Source organism: Eptatretus burgeri, chromosome 8, assembly GCF_056783735.1.
Source record: "Eptatretus burgeri isolate ZD-2024b chromosome 8, Ebu_testis_v1, whole genome shotgun sequence".
NCBI classification, from domain to species: Eukaryota; Metazoa; Chordata; class Myxini; order Myxiniformes; family Myxinidae; genus Eptatretus; species Eptatretus burgeri.
Genome location: NC_140968.1, coordinates 57,261,525 through 57,274,370, shown reverse-complemented (window position 1 = coordinate 57,274,370; position 12,846 = coordinate 57,261,525). Strand labels below are relative to the sequence as shown.

General features: G+C 45.1%; 1 protein-coding gene across 4 annotated transcripts in view; it reads left to right on the top strand.

Moving 5' to 3' along the window:
* The window catches only part of LOC147021810 (activin receptor type-1-like), a 47,803-nt gene extending 39,053 nt beyond the window's left edge, over nucleotides 1-8,750 (top strand). For all 4 annotated transcript variants that reach the window (XM_085892190.1, XM_085892188.1, XM_085892191.1 and 1 more), the window contains 2 exons: nucleotides 391-521; nucleotides 5,677-8,750. In XM_085892190.1, coding sequence (XP_085748316.1) covers nucleotides 391-521; nucleotides 5,677-5,811 — 266 coding nt within the window. In that variant the 3' untranslated portion in view covers nucleotides 5,812-8,750. The remainder of the gene's footprint in view (nucleotides 1-390; nucleotides 522-5,676) is intronic.
* Nucleotides 8,751-12,846: the final 4,096 nt, after the last annotated feature.

Sequence of the window (12,846 nt, the reverse complement as noted above, 5' to 3'; positions counted from 1 at the left end):
CCCGTGATGTACCAAAGTTTGTTCGCGCTATTTATAAGATCGGGGTCAAAGGGGATTTACGGGTGGGGGGAGGGGAGGTTGCCCCCCAAAATAGATATTTGCAATAACGTTGATTCATTGGTACATTTTGATGATTCCGTCCAATGTTGACCACCTACCTCCTCAGTATCGTTATTCTACCAGGTGAGTGCCCAGGGGTATAGCCCCTATGTTTTCCCATTTATAATCTGATGCTAACAATTCATTGCAAGCACATATCGGGATCTTTTATTTCTGGAAAAACAAGTTACCCTCTCAAGAGGAAGTATGTTACGATAGAGGAATGCACAGCCTAATAAGGAAAGCCAAAGTTCACTCAGGAATCTTGGAATGATGCGATTGTGTTCACAGGTATTGCTGAGGAGTATCGTGTGCCTTTCCATGACTGCGTCCCGAATGACCCGAACTTTGATGACATGAAGAAAGTTGTCTGTGCGGAACAGCAGAGACCGAACATCCCCAATCGGTGGTTCTCTGATCCGGTAAGTTTCAGAAGCATGGAGGGAAAGCAAAGTGGGAACAACAGTGCTTGGGATGACAACTTGTAACAGGCAATTGGCTGTTTCTTCTTCATCCTTTCCTCACATAAGATACTTCACCTGTTGCTTGCTTGCTGGAGAGCTCGAGGAGGTAATGTGTCGGATGACGTTTGATAAAAGTTTCGGTGAAAGTTTTGCCACAGGAAGTGAAACTTGTTCTCTTGTACACGAGTTGCTGTCGGTGATGTGGTTCAGTCCTATTGAGATAAGTTTTAGTTGGAGTCACTCACTCGCACACTAAACAAAGGATTCGAGGAGTTGATAATTGATGTGATGTTGTGAGTCATAGCATTGTTGTTCACTCTAACAACATGTGCAAAAGGGACATACCAAGTTGTGTTGACCGGTCAAACCCGATTTGTGCTTGCACACAACGTTGCATGACAAAATGAATAGCATTGCCAATCCGTGTTGAAGAAAGACCACATGATGAAAAGGGTCTTCATCACATGCGATGCCGTTTTGCAATCCCCTGCTGATTATACAAGCCAGTTACTTACTTATTTGTTTATTTTTTGATTGATTGATTGTTACCCCTCTCTCACATCATCAGATATCCAGCCATGCATGGCCCAACTCCTTTATATCGCTATGGGGGGGGAATGACAGAATGAAGAACTAGTTTTTCTCGTGAAAGCTAGTGTCGATCTGCGTCGGCAGACAGGAAGAACAATGTGTGCAATCAACAGCACGTCGATTGAAGTATGCTAACCACCGTGGGAAGCAGGAGAAGGAATTTTCATTCCACTCGGTTCTGATGAGGGAGCTCAGCCCCGAAGGGATTCACAGTCTCTTGAGAATCCACAATCACAGAAAAAAAATACAAAATTCAACCAACAAAACTCACCCTAATAAAAATGCAATCTCTACGAAATGACGTCACATTATTATTTATTTATTTTTTAGTGTAAAAAACAGCTTAAAACTACCACCCTGATGCAGTATCAGCTGGGAGTTTTGAATGTCTGAGCATGCGGCACAGAAAGGCTGTCTCACCTGCATTTATGTTAGAAGTTAAAGATCCCACGGTGTCTCAAAAGAAAAATATTAATTTGGCATGTTTCTGCCATAACGTAGCACAGTAATGAGAGATCTCCAGGTGAGCCTGTGTTGTGCCACTTTTAATGTCTTCATGTACCACGTCAAACCGATGTGCTGCTGAAATGGAGGCAAGGTGTCTTTCCATCTGGTGTGCGGTCTACCTCTTGGACACGCACTCAGTAGAGGGGTCTGCAAAGGGTGTGATCAATGCATCAACGTTGGTGACTGCGCAGTTGGGCACAGTTGGTAATGGAAGCGAAGTCGTTCAGTTGGGATATTTGGTGACCACCTTAATTTGTTTGGTGATTATGCTATGGGATTTGCAGGATCCACCGAATGGTTTTACTATGAGAGTCATTGATACAGGCCTTAATCGTAGCTGTTTGTGTCCAAGTCTCGGATCCGTAGCAGAATACGGGTGTGATTGGTGCTCCGTACAAATGCAGCTTGAGTTCTTGATTCACAGGAGCTTTCCAATTGGATGATAGAGGTGAGAGTAGACTGGGCTAAAGCAGCACATTGCTATACTTCTGGCATGCAGTCTCCAGATTAGGATACTGTTATGTTTGTGGGTTAGATAGAAGAACTTCATAGTAAAGGTAGGATTGTATGGAGTAGTATGGCCCATGGACGTGTAGGAGACATCTCAGTGTAAATTAAGTAGGGAAACTGTGAGCTTAAGTGTTGTGTGTCACCACACGAGGGGTTGGTGTTGTGTTAAATTAGGTAGGGTCTAAGGCTAATTTCTCCCAGTATGTGATTGCCCCCCGTGACCTTTTCCTACGTTTTTGCATTGACAATACCGGCGATTAAAAACGAATCACGTCCTTAAAACAACAACAAGCGAGCCAGATATTTCCGAGCAGGCAAAAACCCACCTCCAGGAATGACAACTAGTGAGACCATGCCCCTGGGGTGGATGATGGATGGGACGCAGTGAGAGGGGAGAGAGAGGAAGATTGAGGGAGGATTGGCAGTCGGGACACGGAAAAGGAGCGAAAAGGGAGATTCTTTGAGGAACGCGATTGAGACAGCCTCTGGTTGGCCGCCGTCGACACGACATAAAAGGCAGCGCGAATCCCGTTCGTTTGTGTGAATTTGCTTGCGTGATGGAGCAAGGCACTGGCCATTGACTGTTTGTTTGGCTGGGTTGTATGAGACCGCCCCTCGGAGCCTCATGTTGTGCCATCGGGGAAGAAGGCTGCGCCATTTTGCAGAGAGCAGCGGCGGCGTCGATCTCAATCGCGAGGAGGAACTTTCACGACAACTTCTGGGCCCTTAACAAAGGGACCATCCACACGAACTACCTCCCTTATGCTTCCAGGCATTTTGGGTGCATTTTCCTGCGCAGTGACGACGTGGTTTGGCGAACCCCAAGCTTGAGAAACTCATCTCTGGGCACACAGCTAAGTTCCAGAAAAAAGGGAGTATTGTTATTTTATTTATTGTCTGTGTCCACTTGTCTGTGTGGAGGTGCCTCAAATAGGAGTTTAGGTTACCTCACGTTTCATTATTATCCTATTTTGATTAATCTCCATTTGTAAATATTTGTTTTCTGTTATTAAACCCCGTATTTATTAACTTTGCTTGTGTTGTCTATTTGTCGTGGGTTCGAGTGTGCAAGCCCTTGTCCTCCATCGTGGTGAACATGCCTGGTATGTGCCTTTGCCACCCCCATCTCACGTGCACCATAATCTCCAAGGATCACGTGTTCGCCTCCAAGGTAGAACCATTTGGCTCTCCGTCCAGGTGAAAGTCCAGGTCCAGGTAACTTTTCTGACACCTCTTGCTTAAAAGTCAAAAGGATCGCGAGGCCACGCTTTCACGGTCTGTATTCGTACTGAAAATCCAGATCAAGCGAGCTTTCGTCCTTCTGCTCCACGAGAGGTTTCCGTCCTCCCTGAGCTCGCCTTAGGACACCTGCGTTACCGTTTGACAGGCGTACCGCCCCAGTCAACTCCCCGCCCGGAACTGTCCCCGGAGCGGGTCGCCCGAGCCGTTCGCCGGCGAGCGCGCTCGACACGCACGCGAGGCACGCGAAGGTGCGCCACGCCGACCGACCCTTACTTCGTGGCTTCGCACCAGAAACGCGGGACCCCCCGACCAGGCGGCCCGCACTCCCCGTCTTACCGGGTTAGTAAAGGAACGGTAAGAGTAGTGGTATTTCACCGGCGGCTCCGCGTCGACGACTACGCGTGCCCTGCGCACTTCGTGCGCCCCTCGCGGGGTCGGACCACGCGAGCCCCGACGGGCCTCCCACTTATTCTACACCTCTCAAGTCCCTTCACAGAATTCGGCTAGAGTCAAGCTAAAAAGGGTCTTCTTTCCCTGCTGAATCCGCCAAGCCCGTTCCCTTGGCTGTGGTTTCGCTGGATAGTAGATAGGGTCAGTGGGAATCTCGTTCATCCATTCATGCGCGTCACTAGTTGGATGACGAGGCATTTGGCTATGCTAGCCGAGCTCCCTTGTCTGGTCTGGACCTGGATCTCCACTACTTTTCCTCGAGGGGGTGCAAAATTACACCCCGCTGAACCTTCAAGGTGCATATCTTTCACTCTGTCGTCGTGCCGCCGCTTTTCCGCCTGCTCGTGCGTGCGCTCCTTTATGCCCCTCGGTGTAGAGGCCCAGAGTCGCAAGCACCTGTCTCCCTACCGTCTGGACGCTCAATACTATGCGGATGATAACTTGATCCCAGTGCATACCCCATGGAAAAACCTGGAGAAAACCCCGTTTTTCTTCCTGGGCACGTCCTGTATCCTCCCATCATCCGCTTGCAGGTGCACGACGAGGGTCCGGTTTATGCTCCATGTTACAATCGTTTCCATGGGCAAACCGTGTATCTTCCCATCGGGACTCCACCTTTCAATTGTCACGCAGTCGGATGACCAAAACCGGCCTTGTGACATCTCCTCTCTGACGTCCATCCGTACGTCCTATTTATTCTCGCGGTACGACTCTGGAGCGAGGTAAACCTTCGACTGGCGCCACGTTATGCGCGTGTCTACCCCACCCAGACATGACAATACTTTTGATTGAAGATCTTGGAATTCTGTCACTGTCGACACAGAGTGGTCATCATTCACTGCGATTGAAGGTGGTATGTTGTGGCACTCTATTGACTAAATTTTTCTGTTTTAAAAAATTTGACCAGCTCTCTTGTAATCCTATTGATGATGTAAAATTTAAATGGCGATACTGATGCAAAAACAAAATTTAAACTATTGCAAAATTTAAGGGGCTAAAATGAAAATGTCTGCTGTTTCTGAAAGAAGCACATCATCAGCATCGTCCAAATGTGAGACAATTTGGTCATTTCCCAGGCTGGCATCACATCGGCTGCCGCCGTTTTGAATGGTCTGCTCCATCATATAGTCGATCGCAGGGAGGAAGAGATGATCACCTTCTGATAGAAACGGTGAAGAAGAGTAGGCTCTTCTATATAAGGTTCACTGGCTATAATATCTGCCTCAATTAAATGGTTTGGAGATGTTAATGAAGAGAGAAGGTGAATCTTGAGATTGATGAAGGTAATGGTCGTAATGCCATGGAGTCACAACATCAAAGTTAATTGAGCATGTAAATGGCACACGTGTGATGGGCTAAATTGTCTCCTGTGTCAGATTCCTTCCATATAAAAGGTTTCTGTTTCGGCTGTTTTGTGGTCTAAATTAACGGTGCAATTGGTTGTCTTAAGTTTTATATTTTCTCTCATCTGTGGAAGCATCTGCTCGAGTCTCTTGTCTCTTGCTTTTATTTCTAGTTCTTCAATTCTCCAGCACATTACCACCTCGTGCTCTCCCCAAACCGATTATTTATCTTTTTGGCTTTTTGCTACCCTCATGCCCTCTCTCTCCTCCCCACCCCTACACTGATCCAGTTCTCCCTTTTTGTGATTTTTATCCAGTACGTCTGATTGTTCTTGTCCACCCAGTCCCCTCTCTTCCTCTGTCATTCTTTTGACCCTCTGCCTCGATTGTGTTAAAAACAGAATATTTTGCCAAGATTGCTTGCTTTTGTCTTCTGGATATTTAGCAATGTTCTGTGTTGTGTGCTGCAGACACTGAGCGCACTGGCTAAGCTCATGAAGGAGTGCTGGTACCACAATCCATCTGCTCGTCTGACAGCGATGCGAGTGCGGAAAACATTGGCGAAGACTGCTTCGGCTCTGGAAAAGAGCAAAATTGACTGTTGACAGACAGCGTGGCTGGTTCAGATTTGGAACCGAGCATTTTGTGGTAGGGAAGAAAGGCTCAGCGTGGGTGAGGTTTGGAAGATGGAAATGAAAAATGAAAGCAACGCGATGACTTAACAGGTGGACAGAGACGATACAGGAATTTAGCAGCAAATAGGATTGATGCAGGGAAACAACAAAGTAATATTGATCGAGTAGAGTTAGATTGTTCCAAGTGATGAATTGGTCCACATCATGTGAGGATAAGGTTGAGAAGAAGCATCATCATTAAACTGCTGTAAAAAAAGACCACGGTGAGTTAGATTGAGGCATTCGGAAACATTTTGTACTCTTATGACGTTGATTTTGTAATCGCGGTGGCAATGAAATGCCGAGCAGCGTTTTGCTGCATGCATCTTGCATTTTGGTGAGAGGCGTGGCATGCTGGGGTGATATGCAAATCTGCTGCTTGAAGGAGGCGCATTCGGTAAACAGCTTTGTAATTCCACTGATGCTGTTTTCAGACCCACTGTGAGTATTTTCACCAAAGGTTTTTGCCTTGAATACTTAATGACACAATTATCTTGGCATTCGCTTTGGGCACTTTGCGTGCCCACTTCAAACTTGGTGCTTCGGGGGGGTTCGACGTCGCTGAGAACCAGCACCCACGATGCATTTGTTGCTCACAAGGACTGTTCATTTGAAAGCCAAGGCTGAGAAAGGTGTTTACATTTACCGCTCGTGCTTGTTTGTCATTGCTCGCACTGTGTGGGTGCGTGCGTGTACCTTTGTTCTTAATATGCCAGAACCACCACCCATAAGGGACAGTGTGCAATGGTTTGCAAAATGTTTACATCAACACGTCTTGTATGGCAATTTTGGACTTGATGTCCACAGCAGTGAGACAAATTGGTTGGTACGAGACTAAAGCAAACCAAGACTGGTGAAGCTGTAAAGCTGAGCAACACCACGACAGCAAGAGTAGTGTAAAACAAAAACCTTCGGCGCATAGAGGTAGAGTTAGTAACACTACAAAATAGAAGAGTATGACATTGCAGTGCAAGTAATGACATTAAGGGAGAAAATAAATAAAAGGAAAAAAATGCCAGCACAAGTTAATGCATTTAAACTATTCTCATGTATTGGTGCCCACAAGTGGACGAACCACTTTTGTAGGGGGAAGAGTCAATGAGAGAGACACCAGACTTTGCTGTTAATGCTGATGACATCCATCAAGAAGAGTGTCTAGCAGAAACAGCTCGATGATAAGGTCTGGAGGCATGAGACATGGGATGCTAAAATTTAGAGGGAGCATTAAGGGGGCACACAGAGACATGACAGAAGTAAATAGACATCATGATTCTTAAATAATTTATTTATTTAACATTTGAAGTATATTTGATCCATTTAAATACATGCACTAGTATTTGCAGATTTCAATGCTTTTCCTCTTTCAGGCAGTTCGAGGAACTAACAAGTTCTGAAATTTTCTCTTGTGGGATTTCTGCCCAGGCTTCACACAAAAGGTTTAGCAATTCGGCCCGTGATGTTAGTTTCCTGGACTTTTTCCGCACAGCTCGATCCAATATGGCCCAGAGGTGTTCAATGGGATTCATGTCAGGAGACCGACTTGGCCATGGAAGTCGCTTGATCCCATTTCTGTCCTGTCATTCTTTGGTCTTTTTTGCAGTGTGGCATGGAGCTCAATCTTCCAAAAACAGTGTTGTTTGTGACCATCTGACCAGTGGAGAATATGGGGAGAAGTCCATCCTCAAGAATAGAAATGTATATCGTAGAGTTGATGTTGCCAACACACTCCACAAGCTCTGACTGACCAGAGCTCCAGATTGTTCCCCACACCATCATTGAAAAACTACCATGTTTGACAGTTGGCTGCAATCGGTTCAAAAAGAACTCTTGACTGGGAAGTCTCCAGACCCATACGCGTCCAGTCAGAAAATTGAGCAAATTGGGTGGGACTCGTCTGAAAAAATGACAGTTTGCCAAAATTCCAATGGTCTGGTGGCCATCTCGTCAGCCCACTTCTTTCTCATTTGAATGTTGGCTGGCTTTGAAAAAAAACATTACCTCGAAGAAGAGGTTTTCTTCGAGCTGCTTTCCCATAGTAGCCCAGTTTATGAAGGTACCGCATGGCAGTTCTTGAGCTAACTTGGACCTCTGCAACATCTGCTGCCTCGCAACGGGGAGTTTTTCTCATTGGACTGCTTGACCGCTTGAAGACACCTTTCTGAGGGCCCAGGTCGACCAGAATGGGAAACTGTGGATTCCTTGCCTTCGCTGGTGAATTGCACAATCACCCGATTGATCGTCGTGTGCTCCTGGGTTCGAGGCATAGTTAATTGTCATATATGACCCAGGTACTCATTTCTGCAAATAAATACTGTAGTTGAATATTAGTACAAATCATTGAGTCAAACTTGCTTTATACAGATGAAATGAATAAATTTAAGGTGTCTATTTACTTCTGTTATGTCTGTACAGTGACATTGCAGAGCTTTTGAAACCCATATTTGATAATTGTGATTGACCTTGTATCTCACTTGCCAAAAGCTTCAGGACTCTTTTTGTTGAAGTTGCCTGCTTATGTATTTACTTCTAGAGCTCCATTCATATCTTGTAGAGCATGCGTTCTGTTTTATTCCCAATCTCGAGAGAGAGATGAGAGACGTTGCTTTCAACTATCCATTTTATTTTTGTGCCTCCTTGCTTTCCTGTGATTGTGATGGTAAATTGATGCACGAGTATATATTTGTGCATTGGATGTGTTGCTGTTCATTTGCTTATCCTTCAAAAGGACTGGACATTAAATATGCCTGTTTCTTAATCAAATGGGCTAAGCAAGCCACAACCATCAACTGTCTGTACATTTTAAGTATGCATCTCCGTGAGATATGTACAGCAAGTCATTTCCCGGTGGAATTAAAGAAAGTTGTACCTATGGTTGCATGCGTGGGCATGAGGACCCTCATTCCTTGCAGGTTCGGGCAACAGAGAGAAAGGCAAAAGAAAGGATGTTTCATAGCCCCCACTCTCCCGATTAAAGGGTGGGGGGAGGGAGAACGAGAGAAGTAGAAGCACTCCACATGAACTGGCCTCCAGGGACTCTGACCTGACCACGTGTGCGCACCGCACACTTTCATTGCACCTCGGGTTTCTTCTGAATCCTTTGATGCTTGTGTTCATTAGACTCCTTGGTCCGTGTCCACCATTCATGTCGACCAAAGAGTTGATTCCTTTTTTTCTCTTGGTTCATTTCCTTGTTTATTGTGTCCAAGAATTGCCCTGTTCCCTTGCTTTCAGTTCATGCAAGTCTGTTTTTCAGTCAATATATCAAAAGTTCGATGTTTCAAAGTTCCTAGCCATGGAGATCTAAATAAGGTACAGTATTTGTAGCAAAACTCAATTCTGTTTATCCCAACACTCCTTTCCATTTCTTTTCTCAATCACCCATATTCACTTGAACCGTTCTTTTGGAGTATCTGGTTAACAAGTGGGTATTTACTTCTTTCTTAAAAAAAAAAATGGATTGCTCTGTCGCAACATGTCTTTCATCTGCTTCATTTGACACATCATTATATTATTCAAAGCAACCATTTTAGCATTCAATATCGTACTAGAATGGCACTCGGTAAAGCGCATACTTTTGCCAGGCTCAACAGTTTACGTTTTGTATCCCACTGACAAGAGGGATATGCATCTGGACCTACAAAATCTAAAGCATGAGTCACATTTGCTCTACGGCTAGGATACCGCAGCCGTACCCCCCCCCCCGAATTGACAGAAACGTGTGGCGGCCGCAGAGTTTCTGAGGTGGCCTCAGGGTGGCCCTACGCCGTATGGCTATCTTTTGCAGGCCGTAGGGGTCTCCGTGGAATTAAAGCGCGGAGTTATAACTTTTTTCATTTCTAGGTTGGCCGTAGCAATTCGACAAGCCGTAGCCATGACGTAGATGTGTTCCACGTCGACCGTACGTAGGGCGTATGGTGAGCTTGTGTTATTCGTGCGTTTTCCGTAGGCTCATCAATGAAAAATGAATTTTGCTAACCCCAAAAAAATTACGGCGGCTGCACTATTTCCACGTTCGCCTTAGGGCCTCCCTGCGGTCGCCTTGTGGGCACCTTGAGGCTACCTTGCATCTGCCTTGAAAATTATATGGCCGCCGCAGGGACGCCCTAAGGTCACCATGCGACATCAAATCAAAAACCGTATGGCATCCCCACGTTTTCGGTCTCCACAATTTCTAAATACCCAGTGCGGCTACCCAAAAAATAAAAACATGTGTGACCGTGGAAATACTGCAGCCACCCTATAATTGCTAGTGGCCGTAAATTTTTTAGACCCTACGGCCGCCGAGCCAAATGTGACTGAAGCATAATCAACTTGTTCTTGTCACGGAACCAACTCATCCCCCTAGTTTTGTTACAACTCGTCCACAACTTTTTGAAGTATTGTGCTGTTTATAGTTTTTGGTCCTGTCTCTGTCTTCTCAGTGGTGAAGAATCACTTTAAAAATTCTAGTATCCAGATCTTCACCAAAATCTAATCGTTTCGTCCTTGTCACACACCCACAGTGCCGGATTTGTGGTGGTGGTGGCCCTTTCTGTCATGAACGATGAAGTAAAGTGGTGGTTTTCAACCTTTTCCACTGATGGAACCCTAAACTCGTCTTATTCTGTGGCACCCTTATTCAATTTTCTATTTGTATGGTTGCTTTAAGAACATTGCAGGCTCCACAAGCTAAACTTTTGGATAAAATACATAATTTCAGGAGTTTTTTGTGGGCATTCATAACCACCAATGGATTCCAGATAAATGAAGATTGGCAAAGCGTACAAGTAGCCTGTCAAAAAGATATTGTAATCCTGTTACAACTTCCAAGCTAAATTTGATTTAAGTTGAGTAATGGAACTACAAGTCATAAAAATAGCACTGCAAAGCAGGCATAACCCCTCAGCCCCTTGACGCAAACCAATTTCAAGATGGTGGCCATATTGAAAATCGCAGCACGCCCATTTTCGAAAGGAACCTTCCTCCACTCAACCCCAACACACCCAGCAAAAATGGATTTAATCAGACAAGGCGTTCTTGAAATTGATGGAAACCAATTTAAAGGTGGCGGCCACAGTGAAAATCGCAGCATGCCCATTTTGGAAAGGAACTTTCCTCTACTCAACCCCATTATACCTCGCCAGAATAAAATCAATGTGTGAAGCCGTTCTCAAGTTATTGTCCGGAAACCAAATTCAAGGTGGCTGCTCTTGCCGCCATATTGGATATCGGATTGTGCTGTATATCGAAAGGAACCTTCCTCTAACCACCCCCATTATACCCCCATGAAAATAAAACAAATCTGTCAAGCCATTCTCAAGTTATTGTCTGGAAACCAAATTCAAGATGGCTGCCCTAGCCGCCATATTGGATATTGCATCACACTGATTATCGAAAAGAACCTTCCTCTACCCAGCCCCAACACACACTGCAAAAATGGATTTAATCGGACAAGGCATTCTCCTCGAAATTGACGGAAACCAAAAGTTGACAGACGCCCGGACAACGCCTATGACAATACTTCTTAGCCAATTCGGGCTGAGGGGTAAAAACGAGAAGCATTGCTCTATATGTTCCTGGTATGAGATTCCACCAACCCAGAAAGTAAAAAATCCTTCAAACAAGTGAATGCGGACTATATTAGCGAAACAATTTCCAATTAGATTTGTTAAATACTGGACCCATTAAATTCCCAATTTTCGTGGTAAATTTGTTACACTGGTTAATCCTCCTTACTATAATAATATAATTCATGGACCAGTGTTTGTATGTTTGTTTGTCAGACTACTTCTGCTGTTCGAGCCCAATTACATCCAGACTTGCTGCAGAGGATCAGCACGACGCCAGTTAATGTATAGGGTTGTTTTTATCTTTACCGGTGGTCTTGGGTGGGGGGGGGGGGCACAAATTCTCTACGTAAATGTGTATCGTGTAACGCCGCTTCGAGGTGGGGGAGGGTATTGCAAGTCTCCACCATTTACAGTGCAGTGTTTCTGTCCGCACGTTTTCCAGTACAGTGAGGTGTTTTAAATTAATAAGCCGGAGGTATGTTTTTGCTTAATGCACGTAACCCAGGTTGTTGTGTCCCCCCCCCCCCCCCTGACACAGAGCAGCCACTTGCCTATACACCGCTTAAATAAAGCTATACATCAGAAGAACGTGTTGCATGCTTGGAACAAGATCGCCCGAAGGTCAGCGACTTTGCTCGTAAGTTATAATTCACAACAACAATCAGAAACTTACATGTAATGTTGCACGATCTGGTGGTGATTTTATTTTAATGCGGTGAACAAAAAAGAAATGTAGGCAGACGTGTTTTAGCCCTATCACTCAATGGTGAGGAATCACTTAAACATTCTTTGATCCGGATTCGAATCTTCACCAAAATCTAATTTCACTCTGGAAAAATTAATATTACCTCAACATTACCTTCACAACATTCGCTTCGGGGAAAGAAGTTGTTCGAGACCTGAGGCCTATACTATGGCCTTCTCAAAGCCCACGACCGCTATCGGCTACAATCTTTCGATATATATTTGATAATCCTTGTTTTACACTGAAGAGAAAACTGAAATGGAAGGCATAAGGATTGCGAACACTGGATAACGCTTAGCTGCAGATGGCTTGGCTTAATCCTGGATAAGCCCTGCGGTATTAGAGGCCCCTGGGCACGTGTTGTGTGGTGGAGGCCCCAGGGCACGTGCCATAGTTGCCCTTGGGTAAATCCGGCCCTGCTCACCCAACCTGTCCACCAAATTGTCAATCATTCCACAACTTCTTGAGACATCCTGGTCACAGACAGACAGGGGTGAAAACATAACTTCCGTCTACCTTTGGTGGTAGAGCTAAAAAAAATAGGACCACTGGGCTTGTAGCTTGGCCTAATGTTGCAACCCAAATTTTATAACATTCCAATTGGTGGGTCTGGAGAAGATTTTCAAGGAATTTACACGATTTTCCCAAAAATTAACTAATTCGGCCATTTTG